At 34.1% G+C, this 18526-nt stretch overlaps 2 protein-coding genes across 3 annotated transcripts; both read left to right on the top strand.

Annotated features, from left to right (window-relative positions):
• Positions 1-3974: 3974 nt before the first annotated feature.
• On the top strand, positions 3975-13271 carry LOC107878129 (dehydrogenase/reductase SDR family member 4). 2 transcript variants are annotated; one of them, XM_016725014.2, is made up of 5 exons: positions 3975-4264; positions 5794-5962; positions 6183-6382; positions 9201-9427; positions 10789-13271. In XM_016725014.2, the coding sequence occupies exons 2-5, from the start codon at positions 5871-5873 to the stop codon at positions 11065-11067; spliced, it is 798 nt and encodes a 265-aa protein (XP_016580500.1). In that variant the 5' UTR covers positions 3975-4264; positions 5794-5870; the 3' UTR covers positions 11068-13271. The 2 variants fall into 2 exon arrangements, with proteins under 2 accessions (XP_016580500.1, XP_047271191.1); XM_047415235.1 differs by lacking the exon at positions 3975-4264 and adding an exon at positions 4282-4458.
• On the top strand, positions 12781-13271 carry LOC107878127 (protein PELPK1). The gene has a single exon (XM_016725013.2). The coding sequence runs from the start codon at positions 12781-12783 to the stop codon at positions 13114-13116; it is 336 nt and encodes a 111-aa protein (XP_016580499.1). The 3' UTR covers positions 13117-13271.
• Positions 13272-18526: the final 5255 nt, after the last annotated feature.

The following is an 18526-nucleotide window of genomic DNA, read 5'->3' as shown; positions in this document are numbered from 1 at the left end:
AATATTACACATTTACACCTAGGTACGATAAAAAATCACCGAATTTGAATTCATTTACATACATAGAATGATTCAAATCTTAGCTTGAAAGATCGAGGTGTTACCACCTAAACATGTATAAAATAAATATTTTAAATTCTTTGACCATTTACAAAATTTATGTGATCATAATATAGCTGAGTTGGACAAAGCGCATAATTACACGTACATAGAAACAAGTGAATATTATATTTTATATTAAAAAATTAAAATAAGACGTAATAATAATAACAATAATAATAGTACTAGTAACTTAAAAAAGGTTTTAAAACCTATCTTCTTCTTCATTAGCAGCCCCCCCGCCCCACCCACCCACATAACTTTCTTCTTCTTCTTCGGGCCTTCAATCCACTTTCTTCCTTCCCTTTGCACCCACTTGTGCACTCCCCCACCAAATAAATTTCTCTCTTTTGCTGCAAATCAACATCTTCTAGTTCCATTCGTAACTTTAATTTCTTGAGTATAATCATCTTTTAAATTTTTAGCTTGAGATTCAAATTTAAGTTTTTGTTAAAAAAAAAATCAAATCGGTGTTGTTGAATTTTTTATGAATAGACAATTTTTTTTTTGAAGAATTAATATTAGTGGTGATTGGTGCTCATGGTTCTTCTCTTCTAAAGGTAATTGAGATTATATTTGTGTGAGTTGGCTTCAAAGAGAATGTGTAGGCGTTGATTAGCGTGAAGGATGATAGTGTGTATTAAAAAATTTAAAAACTCTATTGATAAGTTTAAAGAACAATTAATGGACCTTGTGAATTATAAAATTAATTCAAACTTGTGATTGGAGTTCGTTGAATTTATGAACTTGTAGTTGAAATTTCAAGTTAAATAGAAAAATACTTTAATTATTTGACATGAATTTAATATTTAATTTATAAGTAAATATGGATAAAAAGGACTGTTGATATTTTTCAGAGTTTGTAGAAGTGACCTATTTGATTTAATTTTGTTTAACATTTAATGCATTTCCTATGAAGAAATGATGTGAAATTTCACATCTAATCAATTGCAATTATATTACAACATACTGATCGGATGAGAAAAGAAATTAAAATATTTATTTTTATTATGTTTTAGTGTTCAGTTGTTAAAGTTGTTAAAGTTATGAATAGAAGGTCCAACTAATAATTCGAGGGAAGTATAAAAGTCTTTCGGATCATTCTATCTACTATTTAAGCAAAATTTAATGGCAAAATGACCTAGTAGGCCCTTGCACTTGACTTGAATTGTCAATTGAACTCTTTTATTCACGACTTTGCCAACTAAACACTTAAACATAATAAAATACAATATTTTAGCTCTTTTCTTATCCAATCAATGTGTTGTAATACAATTGGAATCGATTACACGTGAAATTTTATATTATCTTTTACGACAAGAAAGAAACTAAATGTTAAAGAAAATTGAATCAAATATGTCACTTTTGCAAATTCTGAAAACTTTCAACAACCAGATTCTTCATATTTGCCCATAAATTGATCACCAAGTTAACAAATAGGTGAAATTTTTCTCCACTTATTTTGAAATTTCAATTACAGTTTACAAACATAAACCTCAATGAATTCAATCACAATTTTAAATTAATTTCACAAATTAACAAGATCTATTTATTGTTCTTCAAACTTATCAATAGATTGTTTTAATTGGTCAATATTCATTATCACCCTTCAAGTTAACCAATACTCACACCTCCTTTTGAGCCAGCTAGCACAAATAATGATCTATATTTTTTTAGAATCTAATAAACTAGCAATATTGAAAAATTTTCAAAAAATACTAAGAAAATTGAACTTTAATTTTTGGGTGGGTGGCAGAACGAAGGGGTGTTGATTTGCAGCAAAAGAAATGAAGCATTAAAATAATATTATATTTTATTAAATTCAAGTGTCCAATGAACAAAGTCTTAAATATAAAGGTCGATTAATATTCTGAACCGAGGAGAAGACCTCCTAATCATTCCGCCAAATTTAATATCGCTATAGTTTATGTCCAAGCTAATTACGAAATTACAGTTGAAGACGTGTAGTGTTAAAACTTTCAAAGTGGGGAGTAGGAAAATTGATGGTCCTGAAAGTGCTGCTAGTAGTAGTCCACTAGCTTAGACCATTTAATAAGTTGATGACTTAGTATGCCATATCTTTAATTTTATTAGCGGCGACTTTTCAATCAGACGGCTATATAATTTCACTTTTCCTCCGCAATTCGACATATTACTACATTACTTCAAGGATGTGTTTGGTACGTAGGAAAATGTTAGTTTGAAAGTATTTTCTTCAAATATAAACAGAGTTTTTAAAATTTATTTTCTTGTATTTAATAAGTGTTGGTGTTATTATGCATTTTAATGTTAAAATCTTAATTTATATGATAATTTGTGGACATAAAATGGTGTTATTATATTTTAATAACTATTGTAACTTCTAACACTTTATTTATCCATAATATATCATATTATGTCTTGTAATTCCATGATCATTAGTTGCATGTAACAACAAGACTATTTATTTACCCACATTACTTTAATTGTTATGAATATCTCACCTCTAAATAAAGGTGGTCTTGCATGTTATTACATGTACAAGAAAATATGAAAAGTGTGAAAAAAATTATAGTATGTAGTAGTGAAAGAAAGTTGAGACAAAGAAAATATTCTAAGTCTACAACTATATTCGCTATACAAAAGAGAGTAATTATATTAGGGAAAGAAAGAGTTGAGACAAAGAAAATATTCTAAGTCTTTACTATATTCACTATACAAAGAGAGTAAATATATGTTGAACAAAGGTGTTGTTATGGTGGAATTTTGGACTCTTCAACTAATTCGAAGTTGTTTGAGTTGTACATCGTTGATGGGTTGTTGTATCCTAGAGGGGACAAGTCAAGAGATATATTGCTGAATTCGGTATAGATTATGACGTAGTGGATGTAAATCTCCTTAAAGAAAATGAGATATCCACGCCTCAGCTAAGAAAAAAATTATTTTATTTTGTTTATTTTTATTTTAACTGTAATAATTTATTATAATTTATGATATATTATATCAATAATAAGTATATAAAATAAAAAATATTATTTTAAAATTTTTATATAATCTAGCAAAATATTACGTGATAAAAAGGAGAATGGAGGTTTGGAGGTGGCAAGGGGTGGGATGGTTAAAGTGTGGATGGTTAGGAGATAATAAATTTGAAAAACTACTTATTGAGTGATTTATTTTTTGTTCCTTTGGGGCATCCGACAAAAAAAAAAAAAACTTATTTTTTCATTTATCTTTTAGAAAAAATATTTTTCAAAACATTCCTATCAATTAAATAAAAAAATTGTCACATACCAAACACGCTTAGTAAACTCTTTAATAATCTTATATTAATTGGAATGAGTGAAAGCTTCATTTTCTGGCAGGTAAGCTCTCATTTCATTTCCGTCTCAAGTTGTACTTGATACTGAGGGCTCGTTTCTTTTTTATTCAAATTCTTTACATCTTTGCACGAGTTTTTTATTTTATTTTTACACGATATTTAAAAAATCTTAATTAAATTTTCTTTTAAATTATTTTATTCATTATTAGTATTTGAATATTTATAATATCAAAACTAATAATTATAATTTTTATAGTGTTCAAAAACAATAACTCTAAAAAATAATAACTGTTAAAGTTGTTATATGTGATTAGAAGGATAAAGATTGAATCAATCTTTAAAAAAAATGTAATGTAAGATTACGTACAGTACATTAATGTAATGAAACTAATTCTTCATTCCTCAGTCAGCGTATTTTACGGTAAGAAACTGGCCACAGAGTTTACTCCATTCGTCAGAGGCGGGAATCGAACCCCCGACCTTTCCCGACCTCTTGCTTAAAGGATATAACACTGAATCACTATGCCAATTCTAGTGGTTAATGGCTGAAACGTTCACTGCAACGAAACACGTGAAAGACGTTTTGTCTTATCTTCAACTACTATTGCATTTTAATTTTTTGTTTTGTGTTTGTGGACTGTGGTTGTTCAAAGGCAAAAAAACAAAACAAAAAAAAGATCCAAGGTCTAATTTGGAAAAATATAAAATCCATAGTCTAATTTGGTGAGCTATAGTTGATATTATTAAAGGGGCTCGCCTACCCACAATCATTATTTTGCTCTACATTTATATACTGTACTTTCTTGACTAACTTCCGAACTTGTACAATTTTCAGTCTATCACTATAGATCCGAGGAGCTGCTGGTAAACATTTTTATCTTTTTTCTTAATTTCTTCTTTCGGTTCAATATTCTTACTCTTAATTTTGTGGTATGGGGGATCACTATTTTTGTGTGTATGACTGTCTATTCTTAAATAATCTTAATTTCCGAACCACCTTTTGCGCACCTGATTAAATCCAGTACCACCAATAGATACTGGCAAGTCTGTGCATAAAGGTTAGGACTGATGGAAAAATTAGTTAGTTATTTTTTCCGTCTCTGCTGGGATTTAAATCTGAGACGTGAGGTTCTCATGTGTGTACGCCTCTATGCACGACTACCAATTGTTTCGTTAGTTATTGTGGGGGATCGAGACTGTTTGATTAGTATTTGTAACCTTCCACTAGCACTAGCACAAGTATCTAGTAACTCTGCTAATTAAATATTAGACTGATGCAAAGAAATCACCTGTGCTGGGATCTAACCCGGTTTCTTGTACTAGGTCACATCATTAGATGCATGCTAGACCACCAATTGTATTAGATGGAAAGATACTTATATTGCTATAGATTGTTTAATTGGTTTCTATGGAGATGGATTTTAATCAGTTACACAAGTCCTGTTTATAAGAGTGATCTGTTTGTGTATGAAGTAGCTTTTTGAGTTTCTGGAGGGAGGATAGATTCGTTGCGAATCGATGTGACTGAACCTTAATTATAGCTACTGATGTATGGTTAGGTATGTGTCATGGATCGTTGAGTATCTTTGACATGGTACCGTTAGAGGATTTTATTGAAATAAAAGAAGATTGGTGCAGTATATTTGTTGGGTTATCATTGCTAAGCTCTTTGAGCTATTGTTTAAACTCCAAGGCCTCAAGATTCACTAGATGATTTTAGTGGTTAACTCCAGTGGCTGCTTGAATTATGGTGAATATCGTTTGTACCAACAAGTGTGCTGATGGTTGTTTTCTATGGTTAATGAAAGCTAGAACCTTGCTGTTTTTTTGGCGGTTGCCCCTTTTAATCAGTGTGGCGATCTTTATGTATTTCCACCAGAATAATCTTGGGTCTAGTAGGTCATAAATAAAGCTTTGTTTTTCATATCAGCAATAGCTATTCTCATACGATAAAATTAAAGACTTTTTATCAATTTGAAGACTAAATCATCGATATCTGTAGAGAAACCACACTCTTAACATGACTGTGTAGTGGCACCCAAAGGTGTGGCCTAGAGGTTCAATGAAGTGGGCTCACCACCATGAGGTCTCAAGTTCAATTCCCAATAGAGGCAAACACTAGGTGATTTCTTCTCATCTGTTCTAGCCCTGGGACAGAGTTACTTGGTACCTGGTGCTGGTGGGACGTGGCAGGTATCCCGTGGAATTAGTCGAGGTGCGTGCAAGCTGGCTCGGACACCACGGTTATCAAAAAAAAAAATATATGGCTTTGTAGTGACCCAACATGAAAATTGCTTTTCTCCGGTGTGTCTAAAATGTTTAATTTTATAGAATCTAATGTTTAGTGATCTTCCGTAACCTTTTCCTCCGCTGTATGTGTTTTCCCCTTTCAGGAAGCTCTGTTAGCTTGGAAATCTTTTGCCTGAGCTACTATTTTGGACTCAGGGTGCCTTCGTTATTTGGCTTGAGAATGGAAAATCCTGGAAAGAAGGTGTTGCTTACTTCCAATGGTGATGACATTTGCAATAACATTGCTTACCATTTAGCTCAAAGGGGTTGCCAGTATGTACTTTCCCTGTCTTAAACATGCATAAAATTCCTGCTTCCATTCATACACACATATGTGACACACACACACACACACACAGAGAGAGAGAGCGGTTACTGTCTCACAGATGGAATGTAGTATTGGAACTCTGATACTCACATTTCATTGGTACAGTTGCTGCATAAATGGCACAACATAAACACTACTAAATCTTTTTGTTCATTCTACGCTTAGGTTGGTTCTGATGGGGAATGAGAGACAATTGAAGAGCATAGCGGATAACATAAAGCAATCTCTACAGGGTAGCACTGCAGTAGAAGTTGTGGGATTGGATATGACGGAGGATAGAGAAACTGCTTTTGATGAAGCTGTGGACAAGGCATGGAAGATATTTGGGAAGTTGGATGCTTTGGTACACTGTTATTTCTATGAAGGTACAACCCGACCTTTATTTCAAAAAAATATTATCATTCTTCAGATACAGAAGGATGTGAAGTGACAATGAAATTGGTGTTTGTCTACCCATAGGAAAAAATCTATTATATGGTGAGCTGAAATTATTATCTGTGAATCGCTAACTAAATTTGTCAACTTGATAACACAATAAAAGGTTTGGCAAATCAAAGCAGATTAGGATTTGATTAGATCAGCACCTGTATTGGTAAAAGGTATCCTCATAATATGAATAATTTTAATGTGAATAGTTGACCTCTACCCGGAGGTTTTGGACAGAGAATCTAAGTCATTGGGTCATTGTCAAACTGGCTGCAACCTATTTTTGGCTTTGACAATCAGAGCAGCTTCTACTTATAATAGGGTATGAATTAGGTCAGAATCATCTACTGTAGCTTCAAAAAGACATACAGTTATCTCAGGAGAAGCTATTATAAATTAAAGAGTTTACTTGACATGAAGTCGATATATCTATACATCTTATACCTTAAACGTGAGATGATAAAATATGGCAGATGCTATACTGAAACATAGTTTGCATTAAAAAAGATTAATAGCGGATTCAACATTTGTAAAAGTGTGAACTAAGTGAATATAAAGATTAGGAAGAACACCTAAAACATATCATGACCTTATCCGGCATTCATTTTTAGCTGTTCCTTTTGGTTTTATATATCTTTGTTGATTTTCTACAGAGAATGCCATTTGTTAAAGCGCATATTTTGAAAATTTTGTACTTTTTACATAGAATATTACCTTTTTTTGTTTGACAAATACCCTCCTTTATCGTTTGCGTTCTTCTGGAAATGCAATCTTGGAGTGTCCATGTGAAATTCTGAACGCATGCTTGCTGTTAACTAGGTAAATTGAATGGAGATCCATCATACTATAGTAATTGTAAAAAGTGCGTGAGAATCTCTGATTTTGAAGTTTCTTGTCCATAGATTTGAGATTAATATACTTTTAATGTCAAGTTTCTTCAGTCTGGATGTAAAAATTTATGGTGTCCTAATGTTACCTTCTCAAAAAAAAATTTAAAAAATTATGATGTTCTTCATTCATGTTTTGAGATTGTTAAGTTGTTAGAAAGTGAAAATGTACTCGGTTTTAAACTCTGGAAGTAGCCAAACAATTAAGAATAGACTGGGTTTCAGATCTCAAAGTCCATAATTTCTATCTTAGTGCACGTGGGAATTATCTAATACTGGTGTTGTAAATTTATGTATAATTGCACATATACCAATAGATTGTGATATAAGGTAGCTGACCTTGATTTTCCGTAAAATAGACCATTTCTGTGATTGTGTGTTGTTTGTCACCACAAATCACAATATTACTTGCTGAATTTGTTGCATATTTATTGAAGATCAAAACAATATTTCGATTTGCAACTAAATCAAACAAAAAAATTCCTTTGTGCTTGCAATGCGTTAATATGAATTGGGGACTATATGTTCTATCATCTTGAAAATTACTGCAAACAGCAGTTTCTAGATTTGGGGTTTTATGTTGTATCTAATTTTAGATCTGCTGAACTATGAAGTTCGTATCTTGAATAGTGAACTACCTACCATGGCAATAATAAAATCTTGCTTTATATTCCTTGACTTGAATATTTGTCTCACTTCCAGTCATGAAAAGAGAAAAATAAATATTTGGGCAATCCATTGTTTCATGTGTTTTAATCCACTCTTTTCGTTTCAGCGTTTGAGCTTCTACCCTCTTCTCACTTTTTATCTCTCTGTTATCCCAATGTTAGTAATGTTAGTATCCCAATGATGGACCAGCTTTGTCAATTTAGGGCAGTGTTAGTGATGTGTGTAAACAACACTTCTTATGTGTGGCTAGAAAATACAAGCTGCAGTCCCTACATCTCAAGGGAGGAAAAACTGTCAGGCACTCGTTCCAAAATCTATATTTTTATTTAATAGACAGCTAGTTGGCAAGAGATCTATCTTTAGATATGTTAGATTGAGTGGGTCCAAAAGCTTGTTAACTGATCCTATCTCATACATTTGACCCCATAAGCAGAACTAACTATTAAGCATGTTGCCACCAGAGGAACTCCTTGTTTATTCTAATAAAATGAATGTTTTTAATCATGTGTTATTAATTGTTTTGGTGCTTGCTGTCCATTCTAGTAGTCTTAGTATTACTCTTGTTTCTTGTTCTTCGATTTGTGTTATCGTATGTTGTTTCGTGTAGTTTGATTGTAGTACTCCCACCGTCCCAAATTATATGAGTGAGTTTGACTTGGCACCGAGTTTGAGAAAGAAAGGAAGACTATTGAAACTTGTGGTCTAATATAACTGATAGATGTTTGTGTGGGCAAAGTAGACATTCAAAGTTAAATTATTACTAAATGTAAGAATATGTCATCTTTTTGGGGACTGACTAAAAAGGAAAGTGAGTCATATAAATTGGGACTGAGGGAGTAGTATTTTGTTGTAGTATTTTTCTGCTACTATCTATTATTTTTAGTACTGTCTATTGTTTCTTTTATTTCATGTACTCCTTTTTTTAAGACTTTTTATCTTGAGCCGTGGGTCCATTGGAAACAGCCGCTCTACCTCTGAAGTAGAGTTTAGGTCGCGTACACTCTACCCTTCCCAGACCCATTTTGTGGGAATACACTGGGTCTGTCGTTGTTGTCGCTGTTGTTGTTGTTATTAATTGTTTTTGGTGCGTGCTGGTCTTTTCATATGGACATGTTAGTTTATAGATGCGTCATTGGGCCTTTGTTGAGAGGTACAGCATGTTTTACATAAGCTTCTTAATACTTGTCATGCAATGGAACAGGGAAAATGCAAGATCCACTGCAACTAATTGATGACGAGTTCAAAAAGATTGTCAAAATAAATTTTATGGCTGGCTGGTACCTGTTGAAATGTATTGGTAAAAGAATGCGAGATAGTTCCGGAGGATCCATTGTATTTATGACCTCTATCATTGGTGCTGAGAGAGGAATATATCAAGGAGCTGCTGCTTACGGTTCATGTGCGGCTGGAATTCAGCAGTTGGTTAGGGTAAGTACCTTTTAAATTCTCCTGTATATTTCGATGCATTATCAGGTCGTGTAAGATCATGTTCTATAAAATTATATGGGACAAGAGATCGTGCATCTTCATAAACATTTTCAAGTTATTGTTTCTCCTCTTGATCACCAGTCTTTCCGTCTAATTACTAATTTATTCTATCAGCTACGGGACATGTTATATCATCCTGTATTGCAGATCCTTGAGGTTTTGGGTAAATTACCAATTATGTGGAAGAAACAGTCAAAAATTGGTTCCACTTTCCCAAATTTGGCGTTAGTGGGTTCGAGGAGGGTTGGAGGTAGGCCGAAAAAGTATTGGGGAGAGGTGATTAGACAGGAATTGCCGCATCTTCAGATCACCGATGACATGATCACAGATTAGGATAGTAGCTCAGTAGTTAGTCGAGTGTTGTCTTGTAGTCATGCGGGTAGGCTTGGGTAGTTTGGTGCCCTATATCTGTTTCTCTGCTAGTACCATCAGCATTAATAGTTTTAGCATAGTTTCCTATCCTGTGATTTATGTGGCTAGCAATTGTGTCGTTTGTTTTGGTCATCGCATTACTTTGATCTTGTTATTGTTTCCTTTTCCTGTATGCTATGTAATGCTTCCTCTAGTACTTGTTATATTTATTTTCTTCTGTATTTGATATGCGTTACCTAAGCCGGGGGTCTTTAAGAATCAGCCTCTATACCTTGCTATGGTATCCCCACCTTCAGGGAGACCCTGGGTATGTTGTGGTGGAACAAGCAGTCAATTTTGGGTGACATTATTTCGTCTGATATGGTATATTAGTTTCTCCGAGTTCACTATTTTTTGCTTGAGCACTAAAGTAGAATACACACCATACCATGTTCTCAAATATATATGCTTATGGTCCTTTTCCTTTGGGTGGTTGGGAAGTTTGATTGGCATGAGGGCTATATGTCAAGCAAAGCTAAGTTTTTTATTCTAGTTTATTTTTATACAAGATTTGCTAGTTTATTTTTCTACAAGATTTGCTCCGGTGGAAGGATCTAGGGTATGCAAGGTACAAGGTAATTGGAAATTCGAGCATAATCCATTTAACTTTGTTGTCCCTAGATAGAGAGGTTCGTGAATGTTGGGGGAGATTTCAATTTCCATGGTATTTTTGAATTATTCTTCGACAAAGCAGTTTCCATACTAGTTCTCCTGTTTTCTCTTTTCCTGATTACTTTTAGCATTAGTCTTAGACTCTTTATTGGAAATAATCAGCTTAAATTCTACCATGAAAGCTGCTTAACATCCGATACTACTCTGCCTCCGTATATTACCATCTTTTGTCTAAAGGTGCTTATTTTGATAATAACATGTGTGTATACCTTGTCCAGTTATCTGCAATTGAATTGGGGAAGTTTCAAATTAGGGTGAATGGCATATCGCGTGGATTGCACCTCGAGGATGAGTATCCTCTTTCAGTGGGAAAGGAGAGAGCAGAGAAGTTGACCAAGGAAGCCGCGCCTCTAAATCGATGGCTTGATACCAAAAAGGACCTGACTTCCACTGTCATCTATTTAATCAGTGATGATTCAAGATATATGACGGGAACCTCCATCTTTGTTGACGGTGCCCAGTCTCTAGTCAGGCCGCGAATGCGTTCATACATGTGAAGTGTCTAAACATGTATGTAATTAAATTATATGCATGAATGGAGCCAGACACTGGAATTATATTGTAGTGTTGTTTAAAGCACAAGCACTGGGGAAGGTACCATTAGCTCTCTGGATTTCCTGCTACTGTGTTTGATTTGAGTTTCCAATAAGGATCACATTTTCTTTTTTCTTTTCCGTCCCTGATGTGATTTAGCTCAAATTTTAATATACTTCAAGTGAGGATTTGTTGCAACAAGTGGGAATTGCTCGAATGGTGGACACTAGGATTGGGCATGGTATGGTATAGTATGATATTTGAAATTTCAGTACGGTAATTTTGGTATTTGATTTTTAAAATACTATACCATTACAATACTATATTAATTCAGTATGGTTGGTATTTTGCGGCATGGTATTATCAGTAATCATAATTTAACTCTGATAATATATACTCATATGATAGAATATTATAATTTTAACTTTCAAAAATATGTCTCAATGTTATTGTACTAATGCATTGCACATTTAAAAAGGCATATTAAAAGAAAGTACAAACAACTCTTTTGGTAATTAATTACATACAAAAGACATTTCAATTGAGATAGAGTAGTCAAAGTTATAATGTATAAATATCTAATTTTATGCTAATGCTAACTTGTATATTTTTTTGCAAATTTAATAATATATGTATAGGTATTTATACAACTATATACTTTTGTATGGTGTATCAAAAATTTTGGTTTGATATGGTAATTAGGTATATGCCATACTATGTCAACTTCTAATAGGTACCCCACTTCCAATCTTGTGGTTGTGAGTTTGGAGCTCTTAAGGAGGGGTAAAAGAAACAATGAGAATTTGTTGTGTATTTCCTCGATTATCGCTTCTTATTCCTCACTCTTTTGGTTTGTCGTCTCTCTTTAGGTGCTGCATATTTGTGTCTTACAGTTTTTGGGAACATGCATCGGACGTTTGTCCCTTTATTACTCCCTACCTTATGCACTGAGCCACATTACATTGAACATATTAGTTTACATGGGTTAAACAATTTTACTTGGAAGACTTCAGATTCAAAAGAAAAGATTGAACATATTAGGAAAATTTACTTGCTAATATACAGACAGCACGATACATAATAATTAATCTGGTTAATATGAGTTAAAACAAGACAGACACAACAAAATTTCTTTTGTTGCCAATTTGGAATTTTCTGTACTAGCCTTGACACACTGCAGTTTTGTACCAGTTGGGATGAGAAGATGTATGAAGCCAAAAATATATTCATTCACCACTAGACTCTTCTCATGGATAACATAGTTGTGTTCAGAAATTCCTCAACTTCTCCCTGCCTTTCGTTTCCTCTACAACTTATCCTCCAGTTTCTCCTTATCTCTTTTTACGTTGCTTTGTCTATGCCTGCTTAATCACTATTGGTTCTCTATAGATGTTAAATTGTGAGCTGTCTTTTATCTTTCCCCCCTTTAAATTATACCACTCATGAGCTGTACTTGGATGAAAAACAGAGACCATAAAAATAATCTTGATAACGTTATTTCATAGTAAATGGGTACTTTGTGGTGCTGTTCAACCAGCCAAATTTTTCCCCGCCAAACAAACCATTTGTCGTGATCATTCTCCACACACTATTGTCTATATAAACTTTCGCCAAGTCTCAGTCTTCATCCACCAAGCTCAAACCACTTGGAACTGTATAAATCATCTGCTATAACTATGGCTCATCACTCCCTTTACCTTCTCTTCCTCTTTGTCTTATCATCAATCAGCAGCCATGCAATTCAAGCGGAGGCTCGCCGTCTTTTGGAAGTAAGTTTGCCAGATGTGCCGAAGCCTGATCTTCCCATTGGCCTCCCAAAACCCGAGCTACCAACATTGCCACAGCCTGGATTGCCCACATTACCTATGCCCGATCTTCCTAAACTGCCAGAACTTCCAAAATCTCAGCTGCCAACTTTGCCCATACCGGAGTTGCCAGTACCTTTGCCAGGACTTCCCAAACTACCACTACCAGAGCTGCCAGTACCGTTGCCACCTCTGCCAAGCCCTTAAGTACTAAAGTTCCCTCGATGAAGGAAACTGTACGACATGCTATTCAAAATGACTCGTTTGTATGATTGTTGTGTTTGTTAACCTCGTCATTTTATTGTTGTTAAGCTTTTGTTTGTAAAACTCTTGTTATTAAGTTGATTGTTTGTGGCAGTTAACATTCCTGAATTCCTTCTGTTAACGATTGATCAACTCCATACTTCGTCTACTAGCACGACCGGAAAGGTTAAAAATAGTAGTGAGTATTTATTAGACAAAATAGTTATTTACTTGTTTTTCTAATATTTAGGGCTTCAAAATTAACTAAAAAAATTTTATTAAATTATTATTTATTGAACGTAGTAAGACATCCTAAAACTCAAAACAATCAATTAAAATTTTTGACTTACATAAATTATCTGCTTATTTGAACTGCTATAGTTATAATCCGTTCCATGTTACTTTTGTCCGATGTTATGTGATACTACTAGTTTAACCGAATGTTCCTCGAACGTGTAGCATTTGATTATTTAAAATTAAATAATTTTATTTATTGCAGATATTTTTAATGAAGTGTAAAAGTTTAAAACACTTTTCAAAATTCTTCACACTTTAACATAATAATGTAAACATAATCATACATTTTAGTGTAAACAGGTATATATTTTACTACCAGAAGTTTCAAGTGGTTCATGTATTATCACTTTTACTGGAAGAGATTGATTAATGTTGTGAACCATCCTCAGCATAAGTATAATATTATCAGTAATGAACCTTACTTTAGTGAAACTTGTCTGATATGGACAAACCAGCTTATGCCTGTATAATATGTCGTCATTCATGATTCATAATTTTGGAGATTATCTTAAAACAGAAACTACTAAAGCTATTAGGTCTGAGCTTAATAAATTTTTGATGATCAACACTTTACCTTAGGGATTCAAGTCAGACAAGTGTGAATGAAGGCCTTTGGAATAGGATTACCTGCAATACTATCAAGAACCATCAGTAATATATTAGTTTTAATTATATCACAGTGTGAATAATAAATATTTTCTGACATCTCATTAGGACCAAGGACACTGTAGATATTCATAAAAATACTAATAATATCCTTAAGCTCTTTCATAGAAACTGGGGCAGTAAGCTTCCAATCATCATCATTATTCACAATATAATGGCAGGGATATGTGGATGGTATAGTCCTTCCCATGATCTTTTGTAAATTATTTCTGGAGATCTTTGAGCATCTTTATTTCCAGCTTGTTCAATTATACATAAAAAGGATAGATTACTCAATTCAAGAAGTAAGAAATCTAAAGTATTTAGTAGGATCTCTAGTTTTAGACTTCAACTTGAACATCAAAAGGGAATTATTAGACCCCACGAGATGAAGAAACTGTTGAGTTCAATGTGTGTGTGAATGAAAAATGAAGGGAAAACTTGTGGAGGGAAATAGAGTAACCAAAGTGGAAAGTGTACTCTAATAAAGGAAAGTTCACTCATTCTCCCACATTGGTGGGAGAAGAACTTGTAAGTGTTTTTAATAAGGAACACTAACTTCACATGGATAGTGAGGCAAGAACAAGGTGGTGCCTTGTGCCATTGTTGTTGCTCGTCTTGGCTTTGAATATCGATGAGATCTAATTTTTTAGAAAAAATTTATTTGAAACTTGTTTACAAGTGAAACTTGTCTGATATGGACAAACCGGCTTATGCTTGTATAAGGTGTCGTCATTCATGATTCATAATTTTGGAGATTATCTTAAAAGAGAAACTACTAAAGCTATTAGGTCTGAGCTTAGTAAATTTTTTATGATCAACACTTTACAAGAGGTGTTTAAGGTTGCTACAATTTTTTAATAAGTATTTTGATATACTAAAGGTACTGTCTTATGGGGACAGAAAAATGACTAATGAAAGTCAAGTGCAAGATGCTGCAACGACTGTGAGGGCAGCTAGTATTGCCACAACAAGTCGCACGAATGCTCCGCTAACAATGGCGCCGGCGGAGAAACCCAAAAAGTTCGCGGGTATTGACTTCAAGAGATGGCAGCATAAAATGTTCTTCTAACTCACAACACTCTGTCTTCAAAGTTTTACGGTTGAGGAAGCTACGGAGGTGCCTGAGGGAACCTCTGAAAAAGAACGCTTCGTGATTGTGGAGGCTTGAAAACACTCAGATTTTCTTTGCAGGAATTACATCTTGAGTGGTCTCCAAGATGACCTCTACAATGTCTATAGTGGAACCAAGACATCAAAAGAGTTATGGGAAGCGCTGAAACGAAAGTACAAAACAGAGGATGCGGGAACTAAAAAGTTCTTTGTTGCAAGATTCCTAGAGTATAAAATGATAGACAATAAGTATGTTGTTTTCCAAGTGCAGGAATTGCAAGTGATCATCCATGATCTCCTAGCGGAAGGTATGAGTTTTACAAATACCTTGGTTGAACAATTTAAGAGTGTTCTTAGTATTCACATAACCTTTATTATAGGTTTGATCATGAATGAGGCGTTTCAAATAGCAGCAATAATAGAGAAGCTACCACCAATGTGGAAAGACTTCAAGAGTTACTTGAAACACAAATGCAAGAAGATGTCAGTCGAAGATCTGATTGTACGACTACGCATTGAAGAAGATAATAAGGCTGCGGAAAGAAGGTCAAGGGGACATTCTGCAATGAATGGATCAAACATTGTAGAAGATGACCAAAACAACTCTAAAAAGCGAAAGAAAGCTGGAAATGAAAGCAACTAACCCAAGAAAAAGTTCAAGGAAAAGTGCTTCAACTGTGGTAAGATTGGCCACAAGTCTACGGATTATCGTGCCTCGAAGAAAGGGAAGAAAAGGACCAAGCAAATCTGGCCGAGTCTAAGAAAAAAATCGATTATCTATGTGTTATGCTTTCTGAATGCAACTTGGTGGGAAATCCTCACGAATGGTGGATGGATTCTGGTGCCACTCGCCATGTTTGTGCTAATAAGGAGTTGTTTTCGATGTTCGCTGCGGCTCAAGTAGAAGGAATGATCGACATGGCTAACTCTGCTACTGCAAAAGTAGAAGGAACAGAAAAGATGTGCTTGAAGATGACTTCCGGCAAAGTGTTGACACTTAACAATATTTTGTATATTCCGGAGTTAAAGAAGAACTTGATTTTTTTCACTTCTAGACAAGAACGGATTCAAATGTGTTTTTGTTTTCGGAAAAATTGTACTTAGTAAGGAGAAGTGTATGTAGGAAAAAGGCTACCTCAATGAGGGCCTAGTCAAAATGAATGTAATAAATGTTAAAATCAATAAAGTTCAATTTCTTCTTACTTGCTTGAGTCTTATTATTTGTGGCATGAATGTTTAGGTCATGTTAATTACAAAATATTACGAAAACTGATTAACTTAGAAGTTTTGCCAAACTTTAAGTGCAATAAATCAAAGTGTCAAACGTGTGTGGAATCAAAGTATGCAAAGCATCCTTATAAGTTCGTTGAAAGGAATTCCAATCCCTTAGATTTAATACATACTGACATTTGTGATATGAAGTCAACACCATCACGTGGTGGGAAAAAGTATTCCATAACTTTTATTGACGATTGCACTAGATATTGTTATGTCTACTTTCTAAATAGTAAAGATGAAGCAATAGATGCGTTTAGGCAAAACAAAACTGAAGTTGAAATCAGTTAAAGAAAAATATCAAAATGACAAGAAGTGATAAGGGCAGAGAATATGAATCTCCCTTTGTGCAAATATGTGTAGAGAATAGAATTGTCTATCAAACTACGGCCCCGTATTCACCTCAATCTAATGAAATTGTGGAAAGAAAAAATCAAACTTTGAAGGAAATGATGAATGCATTATTTATAAGTCCGGTTTACCACAAAACTTATGGGGGGTAGGCTATCCTTACAACTAATCATATACTCAATAGAGTTCCCCATAGTAAGACACAATCTATTTCTTATGAAAAATGGAAAGGAAGGAAACCCAACTTAAAATATTTCAAAGTGTGGGGGTGTCTATAAAGGTCCAAGTTCCTATGCCTAAAGGGGTTAAGATAAGACCTAAGACGGTGGACTGCGTGTTCATAGGATATACTAAAAGTAGTAAAGCATATCGGTTTTTGGTTCATAATTACAACACCTGGATATTAATGAAAATACGATAATTGAATCAGATAATGCTGAATTCTTTGAAAATATTTATCCATATAAAACTAGACATGAACAGTCTAGTGGGGGTCTAAACGACCTCGAGATGAAACAAGTGGGAATGTACATAATGAAGAAAATCTAAGATGTAGTACACGTCAAATAACGTCAACTTCGTTTGGATCGAATTTTGTAACATTTCTCTTAGAAAATGAGCCTCAAACATTTAAAGAAGCAATGTCGTCGTCAGACTCATCCTTTTGGAAAGAGGTGGTCAATATTGAGATTGATTCAATCTTAATAAATCATACGTGGGAATTGGTTGATCTTCCTTCAGGAAATAAACCTTTAGGTTCTAAATGAATCTTCAAAAGGAAAATGAAGGCGGATGGTACTATTGACAAATACAAGGCAAGACTTATAGTAAAAGGCTTCAAACAAAAAAAAGGCCTTGATTACTTTGATACATACTCGTCGGTAACAAGGATAACATCGATTCAAATGTTAATTGCCTTGGTGGCGGTTATGGTCTTGAAATCCATCAAATGAATGTGAAAATCACATTCCTAAATAGAGAATTGGAGGAAGAAATTTACATGAAACAGCCTGAGGGTTTTGTGGTTTCAGGAAAAGAAAATAAGGTGTATAAACTTGTTAAGTCACTTTATGGACTAAAACAAGCACCTAAACAATGGCATGCCAAGTTTGACCAAACCATGTTGGCAAACTGGTTCAAGATAAATGAATGTGATAAATGTGTTTATATTAAAAACACTCCAAATAGCCAAGTCATTGTGTGTTTTTATGGGGATGATATGTTGATTATCAGTAGAGACATTTCAGACATAAATGCAACGAAATGAATGCTCGAGAGCAAGTTTGATATGAAAGACCTTGGAGTTACGGATGTGATCTTAGGAATAAAAATTCATAGAACTCCACAAGGGTTAGCATTGTCATAATATCATTATATCGAAAATGTACTTGACAAATTCAAGTATATGGAATTCAGTGTTGCCAAGACTCCATTGGATGTGAGCTTTGCACTTCGAAAGAATGAAGGTGAAAGTGACTCACAATTGGAGTACGCAAGAGTATTGGGATGTTTAATATACATAATGAACTGTACACGACTAGACATAGCATGCGCTATCAGTAAGTTGAGTTGGTATATGAGTAATCCCAACAAAACTTATTGGATGGCAATGAAAAGAGTTTTGGAGTATCTTAAATACATCCAAGACTATGATTTGCATTATAATAAATATCCTACGGTACTTGAAGGATAT

The sequence above is a fragment of the Capsicum annuum genome, chromosome 7, assembly GCF_002878395.1.
Source record: "Capsicum annuum cultivar UCD-10X-F1 chromosome 7, UCD10Xv1.1, whole genome shotgun sequence".
NCBI lineage: Eukaryota > Viridiplantae > Streptophyta > Magnoliopsida > Solanales > Solanaceae > Capsicum > Capsicum annuum.
This window is presented reverse-complemented; position numbering and strand designations above follow the sequence as displayed.